The sequence below is a fragment of the Sinocyclocheilus grahami genome, unplaced genomic scaffold (assembly GCF_001515645.1).
Source record: "Sinocyclocheilus grahami isolate Dianchi unplaced genomic scaffold, SAMN03320097.WGS_v1.1 scaffold315.1, whole genome shotgun sequence".
In the NCBI taxonomy this organism is placed as follows: domain Eukaryota; kingdom Metazoa; phylum Chordata; class Actinopteri; order Cypriniformes; family Cyprinidae; genus Sinocyclocheilus; species Sinocyclocheilus grahami.
The window spans coordinates 967,388-992,521 of NW_015505494.1; the positions used below are offsets into that span (position 1 = coordinate 967,388).

A 25,134-nucleotide genomic window follows, 5' to 3' on the forward strand; every position below is an offset into this window, starting at 1 on the left:
ACAGAAATATCTATTTCATTTTCCAGTTCGAAGGACTGTGAGTGTCCCACCACAATTTTGGCACATTTCTGTTAATTTTGATCACTAACGAAACAAAAGAACAGGCATGGAAGAGAAACGTGGTCTTAGTACCAATAAAACATCTTCAAACAACCACATATGCTCCTCTTTTTGAGAAACAAAACTTTGCTGGCATCACTGGGAAACTGCAAATGAAAGAACAACTGTCCAAATAATCAGTCAGCATCTGTCGAGCCTCGGGAAACAACAGGACAAACACAAACACTGCATAGTCGATCCCACATTGTGTTGTTACACAGTGTTCATACATCTATATTGCATGTAGTGTGGCTTTAACATATAATTACACATTATAATGTTGGTTGAGGAGTGTGAAAATACAGGTAACATAAACCTAGACTGGATGAATCAACACCATTCAAGCTCCTCTAGTTTTTTTTTCCTAATCACTTACTATACTGTTGTGCTGAATGTTGTGTGGACGGACAAAAAAGGCAAATACATAAATCATGTATATCAGTTGTGGGCTACTTTTACGCCGAGTAACACATTATTTCTGAGAGAATAAAACGGTAAATTAAACATTTGCCTTAAATAAAAACAAAAGAAATCTATACACTAAATAAACGGGAGTACCGATCAGTTGTGTTTCTGAAAGAAAAAAAAAAAGTGTAAAAACAAATGTTGGTGTAAAATGAGCATGGAATGTTTATCTTGTCCCTGTATTGCACCTTGTTTCCCTTCAGAGACTATTTCAAGTCAGTCTCTCCCATTTATATACAAAATTAAATGTAAAAAAAAAACAGGATTATGGTCTTTTATGAAGTTCCCCATTTATCCGAAGTCAGATTCTCTCCTGACTGAACAACGTATATTAAACAGTAAAAGCCCTCTCAGATAAAAGCCACTCACATCACTAAATTGAAGTAATTGTGTGCATGTTATTATCGTAACAGCGACAACCTATCAGATACTTCGATAAGCCCTAAACCTAAACTTTACTGACCGCATTGCAGTAATCTCAAGACTGGTGCATTTCAAGTTTCTCCTACCACTGATCTCACATGTTCAAGACTTTCATGTATTAAAGGAATAGTTTACCCAAAGATGAACGTTTGCTGAAAATGTACTCGCCCTCAGGCCATCCAAAAAGTGGTTGTGCTTGTTTCTTCATCAGAACAAATGAGAGTCCATGCAGCTGATAAAAACAATGATCCACAAGAAATCCACACGACTCCAGTCCAGTAAGTAGTTTCTTGTCTAGCAAAAAGCTGCATGCTAGTAATAAATTCATCGACGTTTTAAACTTAAACTGTTGCTTCCAGCTAAAATACGAGTCTATATATTTCATAACGCTTCCATCAAAATTCACTGATATATTTGCTTATAATTGCTTTGACTTTTGATCCGTTCATATTTCTCTCCTGATTTTTTTCAATTGATAAAGCAAATATTAAGGACATTGTATTCTAGCCGGAAGCAATGTTTTGAAATTACAACATCTTAATGATGGATTTGTTTTTTTACAAACTCACTTTACACTTTATCTTTACACTTCACAAGCTGTTAACTGGAGTCATGTGAATTACTTATTATTGTGATGTTTTTATCAGCTGTTTGGACTCATTCTGACGGCACCCATTCACTGCAGAGGATCCATTGGTGAGCAAGTGATGTAGTCTAATGCTAAATTTCTCCAAATATGTTCTGATGAAGAAACAAACACGTCCACATCTTGGATGGCCTGAGGGTGAGTACATTTTCAGCGAATTTGTGGGTGAACTACTCCTTTAACACCTCAAAGTAATGATAAAATGAAATGCCACATCATTTTGCTTTGTAAAAATGACCAGGGACCAAGTTACAACATCTATTTAGGAGAAAAAAATATGTATTCAAGCCAACTGGAGGAAGTAAAGCAGGAACTAAAGGGGAGACTGAAGCAGACTGCTTTGTGGGATGAAGTCAGACGGGACCAGCAGATTTGGGTGAACCTTAACAACAAGAGCTGACTGCAAGGTTGTTAACACTTGTAACTAAGTAAATAGTACAGGGTGAATTCACTAAATAAGTTACTCCACTTTTACAGCATTTCAGCTTAACCCTTGTGCTATGCTGAAAACCTTTTATCTAGTTTGGTGGGGTCTTTAAAAAAATTGCTTCGAAATATTTCAATATGCTATATTATCAGCAAATCGTGGATTTAATCTACTTTTCTTTCAAAGAATTTTCAATGGTTTCGTAAATACAAAACCTAAAAGAAAACAAGTTGATAAAAAGACTGAATCCAATATTTCGAAAAAAAAAAACCCAGCATAATGGGAGATTTACAAGTAATTTTGACTGGCCTACAAAAAATCCTAGGAAACAAGGTCGGAAAAAAATCATAAAAAGGTACAAACATCATCAGTTATTTGGGGGGAATTTCCTATGTGAGCAAAGTCTGTAAGTTTTAATCAAATGCAATAACATTAAGTATAGTATAGTAGTATGTCATTCTGAAACCTTACATGCACTACCACACTATATCAATACACATCCGACACAATGACGCTCACCGTTTTTGTGCCTCTTGTTTGCTACAGCACATCTCACAGTAGTATTTATACTCACTGCACAGGGTCTCTGTATTACTGAAGCCCCTGTAAAAGCCACCAGAAAAAACACATCTATCAAAGAGCATAAACACAGAGGAAAACAACTGGTTGTGTACATAAGCATGCGTGACTACTGTTATGTTACAGTGTTTTTATATGTCTACCTGAGACAGTGTGTTATTGAAGTGTTCTGCTCAACATCTACAGACAAATCCAAAAAGTCTTCATCCTTGCTACTGACCTGTAAAAACAAAAGGACATGTGAGTTCACAAAGCATTTGAGAAAGAAGAGAACACATATCTTCAGAAAGTGTGATCTCGCCACCCACAGAGACAATATTAGCTGTCAAGCATCTTCAAGTGGCAGAGAGTTAGTGGGGACTCATTTCTACAAAGACGTTTATCACGCATGTTGGCGACCCCTTTCTACGAACACCCGTTTCAGCTGGCGAACGGGTTGCACTCTGTTGACCTGATTGTCTCATGTTGTCTTGCACTTATTGCAGAAAGCCACGAGTGAGGATGTGTGAGAGCACAGGCGTGTAACGGCGTGATAGCACTCAACTGTAGTCTAGCGGCAATGTGTTAATGCGAAGAAAAAGTAGGTTAGTCAACAGAAAAGACTGAAAAGTGGGTCACACGATAGAGAGATGGTAGTTTCTTTCCTCAGGCTGCAAAATTCAAAGCATTGACCGAATGTCGTTGTATAAGACAACTCACAATACAAAAAAAAAATCTAACAATCCAATGTCTGTCTAACAGAAGAGCACTCCGATATTTAAAAAAAAAATTAAATACAACTTTGCTCATACATTTACATATCCCTTACAAAATTTAGATGATTAGAATTTTATTAACTATATATTATTTTTCATTAATATTAAAAATAGGCATAAAAGAGTTCAGAATTTGGACATTGTTTCTCTGAATTCCAAGTTTACTTCTTGCAATTAAGATTCTTGTTTCGGCCATGGAATAAAAAAAAAAAATGTAACTGCGACTTTTTATCTTAGAATTAAATTTAATATCTTTAGTTTATATCTTGATAATTCTGTGTTTAAGTCTCACAATTCTGAGTTCATATCTCATAATTCTGAGTTTATATCCCATAATTTTGTGTTAAAAAGTCGCAATTATCTCTATTTTTTTTTATTCATTCGCAGAAACTGGCTTCCATAGCTGTATTAAATAAAAGCAAAAGAATACAATAAAATAAAATGCTGTAACACTTTAGTATAGGGACCAATTCTCAATATTAACTAGTTGCTTATTAGCATGCCTATTAATAACATATTGGCTGTTTATTAATACTTATTGCACATAGCAACACTCTTACCGTCTCACAGTTGAGACAGCGTGTCTCATTGGTCAGCGTGCCCTGGAAGATATCGTGAACCCAGGTGGGCTCGACCTTGTTCTGTTCTGGCTCGGTGTCCGTGGCGATGGCAGTGCCGTTGTTCTTTAGTCGTCCGTTCTGTTTTTCCTGTTTCTTCTCCTCTTGCAGGATGTCAGCCACCGTGTTCAGCAGGTAGTTCAGGAACTCGTGGGCATCCTGCTGCATGTAGTTATCAAACAGGTCTATAGGAAGAGCCAGAGAGCAAAACGTGTAACATTAGCTTGCAATCCTGCAAATGACTGTGAAGGAACTATCTGTAGACTAAAATGCCATTCACACCAAGAACTATAAAGATAAGTATAACAATAACTATATTAGCATCCACACCAATGCATGACAATGTATTTATTATAAGCAACAACTGATGATAGAATCACTGTAAATCACAATTGGGACGTATAAGGATAGGTCAAATCTACTTGAATGGGGAAAGTCTGAAATCTTCAAAAGTGTTTGACAAGATTATGTTTCAATAGCATATTTCATAACATCTGACACGGTCTCGTAAATTTGGCTTCTTAAGCACAAGTCCTGTATTTTTCAGTCTGTTCCAGTTAACTCTACTAAAAAGTAATTAACTTTTGTCTAGCATTTGCAATCATAAAGCTAACTCTGTGTGAGTGAGTATGTGTGTAGCTGGTGAAGGTACGTCTCTCTGATAGAGGTCTGTATTGTTCATTCATAGCGAGGGCATTTTCTGGAATGAAACAGAAGAACAAATCCTCTTTTATGCTACATATTATCCCTCCCCTCTCCCTCAAAACACACACACACACACGATCTGTTACACCTGCTTCTCCTTCAGTATATCACACAGAGGCTTTCTGTTATCATGGACAGGTTTGATTTTTCACAGTCTCCTGTCTGAACGCTAGATACTGCTCTAGTAGTTGCCTACAAACTCGTGTTGACACCTTTACCAGAAAACACGTTTGCATATATTGGATACACAAGATTTTACATTTCTCATAAACAACTGCATATATTTAACAAAATGACAACCAAATGTATCTGAAAACATTTGAGCAGTTTTGTGGGATTCTGGTATGACAAATTAGCAGTAAACAGATGCTTAGTAAGAGTGGAAACCATATTTAACTTTATCTGAAGGAAAAATGAAAAAGAAATACAGTCTGTTCAATGTCTTACTTTTGTGAATGTGTCATTCATTCAGTCAACATTGAAAACATCTTGTTTCCGCAAATTTCTGACAAGTCCGTTACCATTCATGAAGGTTACACAATGAAAGTGCGTCATTTGTAATCTGCCAATTTGCTAATGGGCACTTGGTTGTTGGCACCACAGGAATTAGGGCCCTATGATTTCCAAGATGCGGAACACACAGACAGAATTGAGCTATTATAGACATTAATGCAGAATTTGGCAAAAAAAAAAAAAAAGTTTTATGAATTAATTTGATTACCACAGTTCTGATGATAAATTTGTATTAAATCATAAAACTTAGAACCCTGAAAATATTAAAATGGAATTGGTGAAAAAAATTAAATGAATTTTTTATGATTAGACTTTTTGACTATTAAAATTTAATAAAAAATGGAATCCAGAAAAATTTTAATTGAAATTAAGGAATAAAAAAAATAAAAATAATCTGCGACATCCATTGAATGCTATTAAAAGCCCTTCAAAAATATATTGCCGCTCAAGATTTTTTATAATTGCTTTGGGTAAAAAGTCTTATACTCACCAATTCTGCTTTTATTTGATCAAAAATCATGTAAAATATTCAGAAATTTTATTACAATTTAAATGTTTTCTATTTGAATATATTTTAAAATGTAATTTATTCCTATGCAGGAAAAGCTACATTTTCAGCAGCCATTACTTCAGTCTTCAGTGTCACAGGATTTGCATTTAGTGTCACTTTTGACCAATTGAACATATTCTTGCTGAATATAAATGTTAATTTCTTTAAAAAAAAACTCTTACTAACCCCAAGATTTTGAACTAAATATATGTATATATAGATATATAATATTAGATGTTGCAAAATTATTTATTTGACCAAAATACACAGCTACTTTTGAATGAATGTCAATGCAGAAAGATGCATTTTGCCTTCATAATGGTGTAGTTACAGACAGTATCTACCAGCAGTGGTTAACTAGGCCATGTTAACCAGCCAAACCTCGATCCCTTGGTTCCCTCACCATTCTCCTTCCGCAGACGTGAGATGAACTTCTTGGGAGGGATCACGCCCACCTTCTTCTTCTGCGTGGTGATGCTGTGGAAGAGGTCGGCCAGACAGGTGAGAAGGTTCTCCTTCTTCTTCTGCTGGACTTTGTAAGCCAACACATTCTCCCTGAACGGCCGGCAGAAATACAGAGCCTGCAACACTGAGTTACAGTAGCACGTGTTCCCAAACTAGAGAAAAAGACAAAGAGAGAGGAATTAATTCAGGCTGAGCTCATCAATCCTTGAGCGGGAAACAAACAAAGGACACTTGGGACGCAATTAAATCTGATTTATGAAACCGAGAGATAAAATCTGGAAGAGTGCCAGGAAAGAAATGTGCCAGACATGGGTCAAACACAGAGAACCCCACCAAATGTGGATCTGCATGAGACATTTACAATCAAGAAAAACTCCCTGCTCGGCACTAAAAGCAAATAAAATGGCTGAAAAAAACGAATGGTGGAATCAAAAGCTCTTTAAAAACATGACCTGCACGGGCTGAAAGAGCAGCACTTGCTGTTACCGTGACAACAGAGCATTGTTTCCCTTCCAAAGGTCTTTTCCTGTTCCCTCACACTGACAATAGAGCTGTTTTAGGGGCTTTTTGGCATTTTTATTGACAGCGAAAGCAGAGAGAAGACAGAAATTTACTAGAATAAGAGAGGGAAACAGGAACAGGATAGAGATGCCATGAGTATTCGAAAGTGACAAAAATGACTGAACATGAAAACACAATAATAAACGTCGAAATGCAGTGATTAGGGGCAAATGGGCTGAAACTCAACACTTTGTGGTCTTATTAAAAGTGTTTTCAGGTTAACACATTATTAGTGCATCAATATTTTGCAGAGGTACTTTTTTCTTGGAAACAGTGTGTTTAGAATTAAAACTGTTTAACTGTCATCATGGTGCATGTTTTTTTTTTTTTAATCTCACCTTTGTTGACAAAGTTACATATTTAACACAGATCCCTAAATTCAAGAAGGATACAGATATAAACTTACCTCCAGGAACGCCACAGTTTTCTGCGTGGCATTCTAATATATACTCAGACACATCATTTTGGTATCAAACTAACCAATTCTCTCATTAAGCTAATTGCTTTGTTTTATCGTCACATTATGATGGCAATAAATACATTCTTAATTAAAATGAAAGCAATTCTAATTAGATCAGGCTGACAGTTTTCCTATAAATCTAAATAAAGAAAAATAATTATAATAACTGTGATAATAACTAAAAAATTATAATAACTGTGACCTAATTTATGTGAACCTCTTTCTAATCTAAATAAGTGACAGTAAGAACAATAACAACTGTGACCTGATTTCTGTGGATCTCCTGATGATTCACTGAATTAACTGCTCGGCAGCTTGACCTGAAAGATTCAGCTATAAGACTGAACAGTAACATGTTCATTAATCACACCAGCTGCACTAATGGCAGCAGGAATAAATTCAGCTTTGTCAAGCTGACATGTTCTGCAGTAAAATACCAAATGCTAATATAATTTGCAGAAGAGTACAAAATAAACCACTCACTTCTGTTGAAAATAACAAATTAAATGGTTAGCAAAGGTTGTGAACTGTGCTTTTTCGCCAGCTCAGTGAAACATTTCAGCTGGTTGCTTTGTTTCGATGCTGGGGTCTTCCTCAAATTTACAATGAATAATGTTGTTAGGTATGATAACATGCACAAAACTGAGAAAACCAAGCTACTCAATGCTTCACTGAACAAATATGCAAACCGTTACCATGTGGGTATAATATTTTTTTGCTCCCACTGGCTCACATGTAAAGCGATGTGTCTGTTTAAGGGTTAGACTGGTGCTGTGTGATACTTACGTTGACCAATCCAAAGTAGTGTTCATTAATAGGGAACTGCTCTGGACCAATGTCTTTCTCCAGAGCAGAGGCATTGGTGCCCTGAAACAGAAATTGAGAGAAAAAGTAAAAGGCTTGGCAATTACACTTTAATTTTACATTAAATATTCATTCTCATACATCACATTTTAAGACAAAGTGAGAAGACTCACAGCTAAAGACATTTATGTCTAAAGTTTTTTTTTCTCTAAAACTCCATGACGTGACATTAAGCCACCAAAATGAAAATATGAGGTACAAAATCACCATGTACTGCTGGAGAATGACTCGTTTATGATGCTGCAAGTGACACAATAACCTACGCTTCTTGTTTGCTTTTTATAGCACTATATCATTAGCAGTCGGTAAGACATAATTATGGCTTTCTTAATTCACATGCCATTGCCAAGTGTGGAATACTATCAATAAATATCCATGCTAAAAGTGAATACAGAGAGGTGTTCTGGTTTTAGTCATTTAGAAACTAAAAATTTTTTTTATACAAACAATAACTATGTTCAACTGCTTATAACATTCACAATAACTGCAAAAAATCCATGGGCAGTTAGGTATATGTTGTTTGAAATCCAAACCATTCAAACTGATAATCAAGGATCAAGTGTTGTAATGGTCTAATTTATCAGCAACTGGGTGACATGAATAATGGATAGAACAACTAAGCAGGATGATGCTGGATAAGAATCCATGACAGAATGTAACTGAATCAGCAGGACAAGCTAAGAGTTTCACTTTGGCCTCAGTACAATGGGACTCCAGACGTTTTCTCTTCTAACACTGAAACCAGTGACAGATCACAAGAGATAAATTCGCTGTTCAAAAGGTACTAGCCACATCTACGGTATGTATTACATGTATTCACTTTTTATTCTTTGAAATTTTACCTAGAAATTGCCAGAAATGTCACTGAATATGACAAAATGATAAAGTGATTTGAAGGCACGTCTTATATATTTATTATTGAGTAATATGTAAATACGGTGGTCTTATTTTAGCATGTTTAGGCATCAGACATTAGAAACCCAAGCCATTTTGCAAATCAGTTTCAATAAATGCAGAGGATGTTTTCAGTTCTGGCATTTAATGTATGTGTCATAGACTAAACAAAGGATTAGGGAAAATTTTATTCCATATGATACAACCCCTTTAAAATTTGAAGACAAAATGCTCCAATAATGAGGGATTACAGTGTAATGATATCATTAATAACAGCTCATTTTGAATTTGATGTTAGTTTTATTTTATTGCTTAACAGCCATAATTGTTCAAATTAAGAATGTATTTCAGGTTACAGATTAAAGTAGTGTAGTTTTGTATGGATATACAAATATAATTAAATATAATTATAATAATCATAAAAATTGTATCCCCTAAAAATGTAAAAAATGTGGCAATTTCAGGGGACATATTGCCCTTTATTTATTTATTTTGTTATTTTTTCAAAGAACTGCATGCTACGGTTCAAATGTTTGGGGTCAGTACGATTTTTTAAAAATAAATTAATACTTTTATTCAGCATTGAGACATTAAATTGATCAACAGTGACAGTAAATATATTTATATTGTTATATTGTTGATATTTAGACTTCCATTTTTTAAATGCTGTTATTTTGGACTTTCTTTGAACAACAAAAAGTATCACAGTTTCCACAAAAATATCAAGAGAAACGGTTTTCAACATTAATGATAATAATAAGAAACACTTACCTTAACTTAACTTAGTAATGGCTGCTGGAAATTCAGCTTAGCTGACAGAAATTAAGGACATTTCAAATACATTGAAATAAAATAAAAAAACTGTTATTTGGTCAATATTGTTTCTACTGTATATTTTAATCAAATACATGCAGCCGTGGTCAGCATAAAAGACTTCTTTTAGAAGCATTAAATACTTACTGACCCCAGACTTTTGAATAGTAGTGCTTATGACAGCCCTTTAATAACCCAACACATCTTTAGAACCCGAGTATCTCTGAACAACTCTGAATGAGCAGATCAGGTAATGACTAAAAACCACAATCAGATCCAGAGATCAAAGTCAAACACCAATGAAGTCAAGACCATGACTGACAGTTGAAAGATGGGAAATAGCCCATCTCGGTATCTCTGCATTGTCTAGTCTAGTGTTATTAACCCGACAGAGACAGCAACCTTTTTATCTGTAGGAAATATGAATCCACAGAGACCTTCAATTCCAGCACTAATAGATCTTCATTGCCTATTGAAATATAAATACGGCATTGTGCAAGACAGACTTAAGAGCTTGAATATTTGTAGGCCATAATAATTAACAACAGGCAAGTGATAGGCTGCATTTGTTCATGAGGGCTATCGAATCCTCTGAGCTCACAGGCTTTGAAAAATGAAGTGGCATTATGTTGGCTAAACAATGTAAAGATACTTTTGCCAAAATTTGACTTCATAAATAGGGGAATTTTCTTGTTGACTACATACAGCTAGGCCGTCTTTGTTTCTGCTTAGAAACCTTCCACAGCACATAAATGAGCATGTACACAAACACAAAAACATATAAGGCAATATATTGCCAGACACAGCTAATAGACAAATGTTCTCCAACTAAAGTACAGTTAATAGAGCCATGTTTTCAAACTAAAAGACAGGTCTGCATTTGTGCACACCAAATACACATTAATTGAGGCCATTTAAGCAGAACTGAACATAGAAGACATAAAGGAGAACATTTCATTAGCTTGCCTTGTATTCGTGGTCAATGAGCCACTAAGATGAGGCCCCAAACACACACCGATGAACAAATGAACCCTGTCCGGCCATTGGTTACATAACTAGCACTAAACAGCCGTCAGACGTTAAGTCTGTGCCCCCTCATGCTGGCAATAATTCACTCTTCTTGTTCCTAACCACATCTAGCTCAGACTGACACAATACCTGCAGTTATCTGCGGATGACATCTGACAGTGGATAGAGGCTTCAGGCCAGTTACAGGCCCTAAATATCGGATATCCCACAGAAACGACAGCATTACATAAAACACTGGGCTCTGCTCCCATTAGCCATCTTAAAACTGTTAAAATGGAAAAAGAAAAGCACTACAGAGAGATTAAGTACAAAATTGTAGGAACTTTCTTGCTTAAAATAAGTATATTTACAGTGATGGTCCGATGGTTCATTGTTCAATGTTCTGACATTTACTCTATCCTTAGTGCAGTCATGAAATAAAAATGACAAAAGCACTAGACAAATTACTAACACTAAAAAAAAAAACAAAAAAAATGAAAACATTAAAACAGAAGCTAATTCTAAATATTAGTAAATACTATAATAGTATATAATTAATACTAAAAATAACACATCTAGTTCATAATAGCAAGAATAAGACCTATCCAGTACTGTTCAGCTCAATCCCATTTCAGCAGATGACAGCTCACAAAGCTATCATATGACTTCAAAAGATGCTGCTGCTTTTAGGGTGTTGTTTACATTTTTTTGTTCATTCATTCAAAGTGCACAGAAAGAAGCGACCTGTACATTATAACAATTTTCATTTTGTGGGAACTATATTATTTAGAGAAGCTTCATATATTATAATATTTCAACAAGTAACATTTTTGAAACATGCTCATACTATCAAAATGACAACAGGGCAATACAGAGGCAGTAAATGTTTATGTAAAGCACACATACATTTTAACTGAAAAATGTGTGTTTACTATTGTCATTTTGCATTATTGACACTATTTTCCTAATTAATGCTGTTCAGTTGCTTTGTCACAATCTGTATTGTTAAAAGCGCTATATAAATAAAGGTGACTTGACTTGACTTGACATACACCCAGGAAGTTAAACAACTACAGAAAGCCCCCTTAAACACAGATTAGCCTACTAATTATCACTGTTTTATCTTTTCAAATGCAAGATTAACAACACAGATACTAACCTGAGCTATCACAACATAAAAAGGGCATCACTGATTCTGCTATATTGTAAAGTCAGTATACACTTCTAGTCTCAGTGTATTATTTGAGCGAGTAAATATGCCTAGATATGATAGAAGCTTCAGTACAGAGGTGAGCCATGCATACAGCAGCTCAGAAATGAGGTCATGCACCTGATTGTGAGGAAAGCCATTCAACCATCATCATTACGTAAGAGCTAGCCAGCACGCTATCCACACCTTATACTTACCATATTACAGATGGAGGCGATGTTCCTGACAGTCATTTAGTTTATAATGTGTCCCTCGTTGCCATCTTTATGAAATAAACATGACTGTAACAGCAGTACACTGACAGGCCAAGCCGCAATCCCAACCGAGGACAGCAATCAGTGACCATTCAATCCCCTCTGCTCATGCAAAGTGCAGACAACGCGAGAGATAAACGTCTGCGGCTTTCATCTAGTTGTTTTCTTCATGGTCACTGCAACTAAGGATAAAAATGCAGAATATATTTATTGTAAACATCTTTGCCAGTTGCACGGACTAAACAAAACATTCACATCCTGGATTAGCGGTCAAACCCCGCCCACTGGGACGCAATTGGTGCATTTGGTGTCTACGACATGAAACGCTGCTCAGTTGATTGACAGATTGAGTCACCAATGAATGTCGAAAACATGCGTTCGAACTATCGGTGTGGCCAATAGAATTTGTAGATGCACAATCCACAACTCCACACAGTACATTCAAACCGCATAAATGAAGTTTGAGGATATTGCAACGCTAAATGATATATTCTCTTTCAATCGGTAATATTTAAGTAACGTTACTCTTGTGCATTCCATACATTTATGCATATAAATAATATTAGGCCCCAGTAGTTTAAATGCGAAAGTATACAAATAATTTCTCGAGTAATAGTTTGTGAACATGGTGTTAGTGTACAGTCTTTTTTTTAAAAACACCGTCTCATATGCCCTGCTGATATTTTACCGCTAGACTGAGATTAGAGTTTAATCTTTTTCCATAACTTTTGAAGTGATTTGTTCATCAATCAGACAGAATCGTCCGAGCGTTTGTAGGAGTCGTTTTTATCTTTGAATGAACTACTAGAAAGAGCCGATTCGCTGGAATGAACGGTAGGCGGTCCTTCCGGTCTTTCCGGTCCTTCCCCTTTAAATATCCCAGAATTCCTCGCACCGGCGGTGGTCACACGTGTTCATTGCCTCTTGCACAAGATCACGCGATCGGTTGGCGACAGCATGAGCGGATGCAGTATGGGTGTTGGTAAGTGTCTTTGTTCAGATATTTGTATAGTTTCTTATTTACCTGAAGATATGCTTTGTTTTACACTTACACGTAAGCACAACATGTACACGTCGAATAGTCAAGTTTAGTTTATCAGAGCAGTTAACTGAGCTTTATAAGTGCATAGAAAGGTAGTAAAATAATTCTCAGAGTAAAACAAAAGATGCTCTATGAAAGTGTTGTACAGCTTGCTGCCAAGCCATGATCATAACTATAGAAATATTAAGTTGTGGCGGAAGGCCATGTGTGGCCTTGGCTCGAGAACGCACGTGGTGAATGTAAGGTCTGTCTGCTGATGTTGATTGCATCTCTTTTCTTTAATAGATTGTCCATCTAAACCCCCTGACTGAAGAAACTTTTTAAAGTTTCCACGTAAGGTAAGGAAGGGTTTAACTATTTTTAAGATTCTCATTCACTAACACAAGCGGTTAGAGAAACTGTCTCATTACTGTAGATCTTGCTTAAAGGAAAGCAGTAAAATTAGTATGCTTGTGTATTTTGATTGATTGTGCCCCTTTTTTTTTTTAATGTCTAGGCTCAAATATTGTTTCAGCCATGAGGCTACAGTTGTGCTGAAGAATCCTTCTCTAACTGTTATGTGGTAAGTGATTTAATTACACTATTTCTAGTTTTGTATGCCCCTTTTATTGCACATTCAAGTCCTATTATGTCTTGAATGATCGACACGGGGGGGCTAAATGAAATCTCTCAAAAACCTGAAGTATTGGCTTAATAATCCTTGCTTCGGATCCTGTCGGGAGAAACATTTTTTTGTGTAATCGTTAGCCTTGCTAATTGTGGTAAGATGCTTGCTAATCAGTCTAAATTTGTATTTTGCAGCTTCAGGGGACATATTGCCCTTTATTTATTTATTTTGTTATTTTTTCAAAGAACTGCACGCTACGGTTCAAATGTTTGGGGTCAGTACGATTTTTTAAAAATAAATTAATACTTTTATTCAGCATTGAGACATTAAATTGATCAACAGTGACAGTAAATATATTTATATTGTTATATTGTTGATATTTAGACTTCCATTTTTTAAATGCTGTTATTTTGGACTTTCTTTGAACAACAAAAAGTATCACAGTTTCCACAAAAATATCAAGAGAAACGGTTTTCAACATTAATGATAATAATAAGAAACACTTACCTTAACTTAACTTAGTAATGGCTGCTGGAAATTCAGCTTAGCTGACAGAAATTAAGGACATTTCAAATACATTGAAATAAAATAAAAAAAACTGTTATTTGGTCAATATTGTTTCTACTGTATATTAATCAAATACATGCAGCCGTGGTCAGCATAAAAGACTTCTTTCAGAAGCATTAAATACTTACTGACCCCAGACTTTTGAATAGTAGTGCTTATGACAGCCCTTTAATAACCCAACACATCTTTAGAACCCGAGTATCTCTGAACAACTCTGAATGAGCAGATCAGGTAATGACTAAAAACCACAATCAGATCCAGAGATCAAAGTCAAACACCAATGAAGTCAAGACCATGACTGACAGTTGAAAGATGGGAAATAGCCCATCTCGGTATCTCTGCATTGTCTAGTCTAGTGTTATTAACCCGACAGAGACAGCAACCTTTTTATCTGTAGGAAATATGAATCCACAGAGACCTTCAATTCCAGCACTAATAGATCTTCATTGCCTATTGAAATATAAATACGGCATTGTGCAAGACAGACTTAAGAGCTTGAATATTTGTAGGCCATAATAATTAACAACAGGCAAGTGATAGGCTGCATTTGTTCATGAGGGCTATCGAATCCTCTGAGCTCACAGGCTTTGAAAAATGAAGTGGCATTATGTTGGCTAAACAATGTAAAGATACTTTTGCCAAAATTTGACTTCATAAATAGGGGAATTTTCTTGTTGACTACATACAGCTAGGCCGTCTTTGTTTCTGCTTAGAAACCTTCCACAGCACATAAATGAGCATGTACACAAACACAAAAACATATAAGGCAATATATTGCCAGACACAGCTAATAGACAAATGTTCTCCAACTAAAGTACAGTTAATAGAGCCATGTTTTCAAACTAAAAGACAGGTCTGCATTTGTGCACACCAAATACACATTAATTGAGGCCATTTAAGCAGAACTGAACATAGAAGACATAAAGGAGAACATTTCATTAGCTTGCCTTGTATTCGTGGTCAATGAGCCACTAAGATGAGGCCCCAAACACACACCGATGAACAAATGAACCCTGTCCGGCCATTGGTTACATAACTAGCACTAAACAGCCGTCAGACGTTAAGTCTGTGCCCCCTCATGCTGGCAATAATTCACTCTTCTTGTTCCTAACCACATCTAGCTCAGACTGACACAATACCTGCAGTTATCTGCGGATGACATCTGACAGTGGATAGAGGCTTCAGGCCAGTTACAGGCCCTAAATATCGGATATCCCACAGAAACGACAGCATTACATAAAACACTGGGCTCTGCTCCCATTAGCCATCTTAAAACTGTTAAAATGGAAAAAGAAAAGCACTACAGAGAGATTAAGTACAAAATTGTAGGAACTTTCTTGCTTAAAATAAGTATATTTACAGTGATGGTCCGATGGTTCATTGTTCAATGTTCTGACATTTACTCTATCCTTAGTGCAGTCATGAAATAAAAATGACAAAAGCACTAGACAAATTACTAACACTAAAAAAAAAAACAAAAAAAATGAAAACATTAAAACAGAAGCTAATTCTAAATATTAGTAAATACTATAATAGTATATAATTAATACTAAAAATAACACATCTAGTTCATAATAGCAAGAATAAGACCTATCCAGTACTGTTCAGCTCAATCCCATTTCAGCAGATGACAGCTCACAAAGCTATCATATGACTTCAAAAGATGCTGCTGCTTTTAGGGTGTTGTTTACATTTTTTTGTTCATTCATTCAAAGTGCACAGAAAGAAGCGACCTGTACATTATAACAATTTTCATTTTGTGGGAACTATATTATTTAGAGAAGCTTCATATATTATAATATTTCAACAAGTAACATTTTTGAAACATGCTCATACTATCAAAATGACAACAGGGCAATACAGAGGCAGTAAATGTTTATGTAAAGCACACATACATTTTAACTGAAAAATGTGTGTTTACTATTGTCATTTTGCATTATTGACACTATTTTCCTAATTAATGCTGTTCAGTTGCTTTGTCACAATCTGTATTGTTAAAAGCGCTATATAAATAAAGGTGACTTGACTTGACTTGACATACACCCAGGAAGTTAAACAACTACAGAAAGCCCCCTTAAACACAGATTAGCCTACTAATTATCACTGTTTTATCTTTTCAAATGCAAGATTAACAACACAGATACTAACCTGAGCTATCACAACATAAAAAGGGCATCACTGATTCTGCTATATTGTAAAGTCAGTATACACTTCTAGTCTCAGTGTATTATTTGAGCGAGTAAATATGCCTAGATATGATAGAAGCTTCAGTACAGAGGTGAGCCATGCATACAGCAGCTCAGAAATGAGGTCATGCACCTGATTGTGAGGAAAGCCATTCAACCATCATCATTACGTAAGAGCTAGCCAGCACGCTATCCACACCTTATACTTACCATATTACAGATGGAGGCGATGTTCCTGACAGTCATTTAGTTTATAATGTGTCCCTCGTTGCCATCTTTATGAAATAAACATGACTGTAACAGCAGTACACTGACAGGCCAAGCCGCAATCCCAACCGAGGACAGCAATCAGTGACCATTCAATCCCCTCTGCTCATGCAAAGTGCAGACAACGCGAGAGATAAACGTCTGCGGCTTTCATCTAGTTGTTTTCTTCATGGTCACTGCAACTAAGGATAAAAATGCAGAATATATTTATTGTAAACATCTTTGCCAGTTGCACGGACTAAACAAAACATTCACATCCTGGATTAGCGGTCAAACCCCGCCCACTGGGACGCAATTGGTGCATTTGGTGTCTACGACATGAAACGCTGCTCAGTTGATTGACAGATTGAGTCACCAATGAATGTCGAAAACATGCGTTCGAACTATCGGTGTGGCCAATAGAATTTGTAGATGCACAATCCACAACTCCACACAGTACATTCAAACCGCATAAATGAAGTTTGAGGATATTGCAACGCTAAATGATATATTCTCTTTCAATCGGTAATATTTAAGTAACGTTACTCTTGTGCATTCCATACATTTATGCATATAAATAATATTAGGCCCCAGTAGTTTAAATGCGAAAGTATACAAATAATTTCTCGAGTAATAGTTTGTGAACATGGTGTTAGTGTACAGTCTTTTTTTTAAAAACACCGTCTCATATGCCCTGCTGATATTTTACCGCTAGACTGAGATTAGAGTTTAATCTTTTTCCATAACTTTTGAAGTGATTTGTTCATCAATCAGACAGAATCGTCCGAGCGTTTGTAGGAGTCGTTTTTATCTTTGAATGAACTACTAGAAAGAGCCGATTCGCTGGAATGAACGGTAGGCGGTCCTTCCGGTCTTTCCGGTCCTTCCCCTTTAAATATCCCAGAATTCCTCGCACCGGCGGTGGTCACACGTGTTCATTGCCTCTTGCACAAGATCACGCGATCGGTTGGCGACAGCATGAGCGGATGCAGTATGGGTGTTGGTAAGTGTCTTTGTTCAGATATTTGTATAGTTTCTTATTTACCTGAAGATATGCTTTGTTTTACACTTACACGTAAGCACAACATGTACACGTCGAATAGTCAAGTTTAGTTTATCAGAGCAGTTAACTGAGCTTTATAAGTGCATAGAAAGGTAGTAAAATAATTCTCAGAGTAAAACAAAAGATGCTCTATGAAAGTGTTGTACAGCTTGCTGCCAAGCCATGATCATAACTATAGAAATATTAAGTTGTGGCGGAAGGCCATGTGTGGCCTTGGCTCGAGAACGCACGTGGTGAATGTAAGGTCTGTCTGCTGATGTTGATTGCATCTCTTTTCTTTAATAGATTGTCCATCTAAACCCCCTGACTGAAGAAACTTTTTAAAGTTTCCACGTAAGGTAAGGAAGGGTTTAACTATTTTTAAGATTCTCATTCACTAACACAAGCGGTTAGAGAAAGTCTCATTACTGTAGATCTTGCTTAAAGGAAAGCAGTAAAATTAGTATGCTTGTGTATTTTGATTGATTGTGCCCCTTTTTTTTTTTAATGTCTAGGCTCAAATATTGTTTCAGCCATGAGGCTACAGTTGTGCTGAAGAATCCTTCTCTAACTGTTATGTGGTAAGTGATTTAATTACACTATTTCTAGTTTTGTATGCCCCTTTTATTGCACATTCAAGTCCTATTATGTCTTGAATGATCGACACGGGGGGGCTAAATGAAATCTCTCAAAAACCTGAAGTATTGGCTTAATAATCCTTGCTTCGGATCCTGTCGGGAGAAACATTTTTTTGTGTAATCGTTAGCCTTGCTAATTGTGGTAAGATGCTTGCTAATCAGTCTAAATTTGTATTTTGCAGCTAATGGCAGATAATGTAAGAACTACAGTCATTAGGTGAGTAACTTGGTCTCATCAACACTTTCATGCAACCAGTTTGATCTAGTCATGTTCCCTCCTATGCTTTGCCCACTGGAGGCTGTTGGTGTTTCTAGTGGCCATATCAGGGAGGTACAGTGAGCTACTCTTGCTAAAACCTGGGTCAGAGGTCACTTCTCTGTGCCTGGATCCTGTCGCAAGACACATGCAAATATAAGAATTAAATGCAGGCAATGTTTAAGTAACCTGGTTTGTCTGCGTTTAAATTTAATTAAGGTTTTTCCCCTCGACAGATTCCATTGATGGCTTCATTTTGGGGCACATGTATTCGGTGACTGGTTGCTTGTTCATTGGCAGTGATGCAACTTGAGTAGAGCTAATTTTATTGCCATGTTTGGAGAACATCTGAAATGAGTGGTGGTGATTGTTTCTTGTAAACCTGGGCTGTCCAAACTCGGTCCTGGAGGGCCGGTATCCTGCAGAGTTTAGCTCCAACTTGCCTCAACACACCTGACTGGAAGTTTCTATGCCTAGTAAGAGCTTGATTAGCTGGTTCAGGTGTTTGTGTAGGGTTGGAGCTAAACTCTGCAAGACACCGGCCCTCCAGGACCGAGTTTAGACAGGACAGCCCTGTTGTAAGCGGTGTATGTATTGCATAAATGTTTTAGTTATGCATTGATTGTTACCAATAAAGAAAGATGCTTGCTTGTAGGTGTTTTATTTATTTTCTCCTGTTCTTAACCAAGTCATGGATCATGATCTGTAGGGTTGGAGCTAAACTCTGCAAGACACTGGCCCTCCAGGACCGAGTTTAGACAGGACAGCCCTGTTGTAAGCGGTGTATGTATTGCATAAATGTTTTAGTTATGCATTGATTGTTACCAATAAAGAAAGATGCTTGCTTGTAGGTGTTTTATTTATTTTCTCCTGTTCTTAACCAAGTCATGGATCATGATCTTTGGAGGAAGGAATTTCAAGTCTTAGCTATGACTTGAGTATTTAGCATGGGTTCTATGCCTTTTATTTCCTTGGAAGAAACCTCTGCAAATGTTAACTATTTAGACTGATCCGTCTAAGTGTTTAGAGGTTGATCTACTGATGCTTTGGTGTCATTCAAATGGGAGATTTGTAAATCAAATCGGTTTAGAGTTGAATCACTAGTATCTCCACGTAAGACAACGTGGTTTTAAAATTCTAGAGTCAAATGTGTTTAAGTGATCAGATTGTCCTTTTGCTGGAGGATGTAGTGGTTTTTACTTGATTTTACTTTGTAACCTGGCTGTTACGCTATATTGGTGATTCTGCATGTTAACAATTAAATTATTTTAGAATTAATACTATTACATAGACTCAACAATATGGAGAATTTGAAACCTCATCATGCTTGGTTTTTGCACTTGCTGAATTTTGTTGGGTTCAGCAGTAATTGGCACCATACAAAGGATGCAGTGTGTGGACTGCATAAACCATATTTATAATTTCAACTGAACCTGTAGTGTAATCTGCAGTGGCAATACTATCTGAAGGATGTAACTTTTCTATAATCATACATGGTTTGCTGTTGTATGCACCAAAAACAGCTGCATTTTTTTCATTGTTTTTCCTTGCTATGGTTGACCGTCAGAACTGACCCATGACCCATTTTTGGAACCTGAGCCACTGCTGAACTAGTGATGTAAGTTTCAATGCAGATGTTACAATACCAGGACTTCTGAATTTCAGCACCCAATAAGGGGATATTAAGAACATTATCTAACTAACAGCTCCAGAGCTGCATAGCACAGCCGCTTGGAAAGAATGGAAAGCGCCTGTTGTACAACACAGAGCTCTGACATATGGCCATATAGGTAAGTCCCTTCTGTGTAGTACCCTCTTTTGTTTCAAAGCATTCTATTGGCTAGTGCTGCAAATCAGTACAAAACAAACAAAATGACTAAATTTGCTGGTGAATATTTCACGATAGTACTAGAGTATTTAATAAGACAATGTATGAACATGATTCATAAACCTCATTTCATTGCTGGGTGTTTCTTCATCTATGGCCATTAACTATTTAATTTGTAAATTTATAATGTCCAAAAGTAGGCATGCATGCATTATAGGAGCTTTCTGTCACATTTGTCATTTTTTGCCCTGTAAAATTCATAAAATTTAATAAATGAAATGACAATAAAAAGGGTTGTCATGTTAAATAACATTATATATATGATGTTCCTGTGGCTCAGTGGTAGAGCATTGCATTAGCAGTGCAAAAGATCGTGGGTTCAATTCCCAGGGGGCATACATACTGGTAAAAAATGTATAGCCCGAATGCACTGTAAGTCGTTTTGGATAAAAGCGTATGCTAAATGCATAAACTATTATTATTATTAAATTATTCATGCTCAATAAATTTGATTTAAAAAAGGAACATAATGCATTTGTATGCATGCTTCATTCTGTGTTGACGCAAGTTTTCTAGAGGGAGGTATAACTGACGACACCATGGAAAATTATATTAAGACAGAATGAACTGATGTCTGCATAACTGAATGACACTAGTTTGGTTATCTAACATGCAGGGTGAAGTGCAATTTATGGGCACAGAAGTGATTAATGGCTAAATTACACAGACTGATTCTTTAGTTCAGACTGGTTCTTTTACCATTTTATGCGTTATGAATTTCACTGTGATTGAAGGAACAGACGGGAGGAAGAGGAAATTACATAAAAAATGATGGTAATGGAGATGTTACTTAAGGGAGTGAACAATGACTTTTTTTCCTTTGAGGAAACCACAGGTTTTGCACAAATGCATGAGCACAGCACCCAAACTCTTTAAGATTCAGCATGCCTCTGCACAGGAAGAAAACTATTCTACTATTCATTCAAGGAACGATACTATATTTTGAATTTCTTGCCACAGAGGGCTAGTGATGGGCAGATGCAGCTAATGATGGATGTTGCAGAATATTCCAATGGTCTGTTTTAAATTATTCATGCTCAATAAATTTGATTTAAAAAAGGAACATAATGCATTTGTATGCATGCTTCATTCTGTGTTGACGCAAGTTTTCTAGAGGGAAGTATAACTGACGACACCATGGAAAATTATATTAAGACAGAATGAACTGATGTCTGCATAACTGAATGACACTAGTTTGGTTATCTAACATGCAGGGTGAAGTGCAATTTATGGGCACAGAAGTGATTAATGGCTAAATTACACAGACTGATTCTTTAGTTCAGACTGGTTCTTTTACCATTTTATGCGTTATGAATTTCACTGTGATTGAAGGAACAGACGGGAGGAAGAGGAAATTACATAAAAAATGATGGTAATGGAGATGTTACTTAAGGGAGTGAACAATGACTTTTTTTCCTTTGAGGAAACCACAGGTTTTGCACAAATGCATGAGCACAGCACCCAAACTCTTTAAGATTCAGCATGCCTCTGCACAGGAAGAAAACTATTCTACTATTCATTCAAGGAACGATACTATATTTTGAATTTCTTGCCACAGAGGGCTAGTGATGGGCAGATGCAGCTAATGATGGATGTTGCAGAATATTCCAATGGTCTGTTTAAGCGTTTCATGATTGGCGAGTTTTCACTTGCTGTGGTGTACTTGTGAATCACTTACAATAGACACATAAACAATTAAGATGTCTGGAAACCCTGTGCCTCAGTACAAGTTGTTTTTAATTGGCTTGATTGAGTAATGGACCATAATTATGAACCATTGTGGATTTTGTTCTTCTAAACGTTGTGAATGTAGCTTTGCACTCTGAGAGTAACAAACACATGAAATTTAAACCCAAACAAGAATATTGTGATCTATTTTTGATTGAAGAGTTGGGCCATATTCACAGGAATACAATTGGATATGAACAGAGTGCCAGTCGACTGTCTTCCAGGTCCGTGTCTGGTTACTTTGATGTGACCCAGATGTGAAATGTGATTCAGGGTTAGACAGTACGGGCCACATTCAGGCAGAGCTACATGTTTTTTGGCAGAGAGAACTGTTCCTGAGGAATGGGGTTTCAGGGCTGAACGACTTGGGACGTTTTTCAGAGAGGAACGACAAGATGTGTTTGGATAACACAGCAGTGAAAAACTACTACCCTTCATCAAGGGGTGCCACAGCAAGTATGTTTATATACAGGCTCCTTTGTTTTGGATGCCCCAACATGAGATGTTGGTATGCTTGGTCATCCAGTTTCATCAGAAAGACATTTTTTACTGGACCAGCTAGACTGAACTAGCATAAACCAGCTTGTACCAGGCATCACATAAATAAAGTCTTTCACTGTCTCTAATACAGAAACATACTTCCTCCTTTCCCGCTCGCTGTCCTTCTATCTGTCCCTTTGTGTTTCTCTCACATGAATGATGATCGCTTTCATCTAGTGCAACCCACAGTTTTACATATTCTCTGTCAAACGCACACACAAGCCCTTTGAAGTTTGCTGGTAAATGGAGAAAAAGCTTTTTGACCTTCTCCAGGTCACTGATGGAACAAACCCTGTTGAAAAAAACAGCATATGCTGGTTAGGTAAGTTTTGATGCTGGGATGCTGGTTTAAGCTGGTCCTTTGCTGGTTTTAGCTGGTTTATGCTGGTCCTTTGCTGGTTTATGCTGGTCCTTTTTCTGGTTTATGCTGGTCATGTGCTGGCAAAGGACCAGCACAAACCAGCAAAAGGACCAGCTTAAACCAGCAAAGGACCAGCTTACACCAGCATCCCAGCGTCAAAACATACCTAACAACCCATGGCATGCTGGTTTTCCAACAGGGAAGAGCTGAATTATGTAGGATACTTTTACATTTCTCAGGACAAAACAAAAATTCATCTCACTCAGTGGATCTTTGTCAGACATACACACATTTCACCTCATCTTGCTCTAGCAGAGGTATATGGCTGGGCAGACAGGATATGTGTGTAGACAGACGCCATACTGTTCTTTAAACTGTTTTGTTTCACTTTTTCAGACTGATATGAACCAGGTTTCTTTGTCACATTTAGCATACTTCGGCAATACTAGTAGTGTAAGTAGTGTGAGCAGTATATTCACACTCAGATGATGTAGGCCACAATACTGGCCTGAGAAAATATTGTTTGGAACTTTTATGAAGAAAACAGCATCTTACAAATAAGTTTAATGCTTTATCATCACCTCATATTGTGTGATTTATTTGCATGTACAAAATGCACAAACATGAATGATGATCGCTTTCATCTAGTGCAACCCACAGTTTTACATATTCTCTGTCAAACGCACACACAAGCCCTTTGAAGTTTGCTGGTAAATGGAGAAAAAGCTTTTTGACCTTCTCCAGGTCACTGATGGAACAAACCCTGTTGAAAAAAACAGCATATGCTGGTTAGGTAAGTTTTGATGCTGGGATGCTGGTTTAAGCTGGTCCTTTGCTGGTTTTAGCTGGTTTATGCTGGTCCTTTGCTGGTTTATGCTGGTCCTTTTTCTGGTTTATGCTGGTCATGTGCTGGCAAAGGACCAGCACAAACCAGCAAAAGGACCAGCTTAAACCAGCAAAGGACCAGCTTACACCAGCATCCCAGCGTCAAAACATACCTAACAACCCATGGCATGCTGGTTTTCCAACAGGGAAGAGCTGAATTATGTAGGATACTTTTACATTTCTCAGGACAAAACAAAAATTCATCTCACTCAGTGGATCTTTGTCAGACATACACACATTTCACCTCATCTTGCTCTAGCAGAGGTATATGGCTGGGCAGACAGGATATGTGTGTGGACAGACGCCATACTGTTCTTTAAACTGTTTTGTTTCACTTTTTCAGACTGATATGAACCAGGTTTCTTTGTCACATTTAGCATACTTCGGCAATACTAGTAGTGTAAGTAGTGTGAGCAGTATATTCACACTCAGATGATGTAGGCCACAATACTGGCCTGAGAAAATATTGTTTGGAACTTTTATGAAGAAAACAGCATCTTACAAATAAGTTTAATGCTTTATCATCACCTCATATTGTGTGATTTATTTGCATGTACAAAATGCACAATAATCCCTCATGTGGATCTTGGTCTCAGCTTAAGCTAACATGCTAAAGCTAACACTTGATATGTAATTTCCCTTAACTAACAAACAGTAAAAGTTACTTTGTAATAAAAAAAGCTCCATTCTTAAAAAAATTCACAATGGCAGACACAGTGTACCCTTGCGAAAATTAACCATGGTTTTATTATAGTAAAAGTGTGGTAACCATGTTTCCCTTTCAGTCAGTCACGTTCGACCTTACGTCAGTCATGCCTGACGAATTGGGATCTCGCCCGA

The 25,134-nt window shown here is 36.8% G+C and overlaps 1 protein-coding gene and 2 long non-coding RNA genes across 3 annotated transcripts; 2 read left to right on the forward strand and 1 right to left on the reverse strand.

The window, feature by feature from the left end:
• Window positions 1-2,575: 2,575 nt before the first annotated feature.
• LOC107601927 (ubiquitin carboxyl-terminal hydrolase 46-like) lies at window positions 2,576-12,580 on the reverse strand. The gene is made up of 6 exons (XM_016294286.1): window positions 12,252-12,580; window positions 8,052-8,132; window positions 6,183-6,396; window positions 3,955-4,196; window positions 2,783-2,859; window positions 2,576-2,663 (listed from the first exon to the last, which is right to left on the reverse strand). The coding sequence occupies exons 1-6, from the start codon at window positions 12,285-12,287 to the stop codon at window positions 2,576-2,578; spliced, it is 738 nt and encodes a 245-aa protein (XP_016149772.1). The 5' UTR covers window positions 12,288-12,580.
• Window positions 12,581-13,212: 632 nt separating this feature from the next.
• On the forward strand, window positions 13,213-14,077 carry LOC107601934 (uncharacterized). Its single transcript, XR_001610987.1, has 3 exons — window positions 13,213-13,290; window positions 13,636-13,688; window positions 13,847-14,077. It is a non-coding gene; the product is annotated as an uncharacterized lncRNA (long non-coding RNA).
• A 3,804-nt stretch (window positions 14,078-17,881) lies between these two features.
• LOC107601935 (uncharacterized) lies at window positions 17,882-19,342 on the forward strand. The gene is made up of 5 exons (XR_001610988.1): window positions 17,882-17,959; window positions 18,305-18,357; window positions 18,514-18,579; window positions 18,819-18,853; window positions 19,129-19,342. It is a non-coding gene; the product is annotated as an uncharacterized lncRNA (long non-coding RNA).
• The last annotated feature ends 5,792 nt before the right edge of the window (window positions 19,343-25,134 follow it).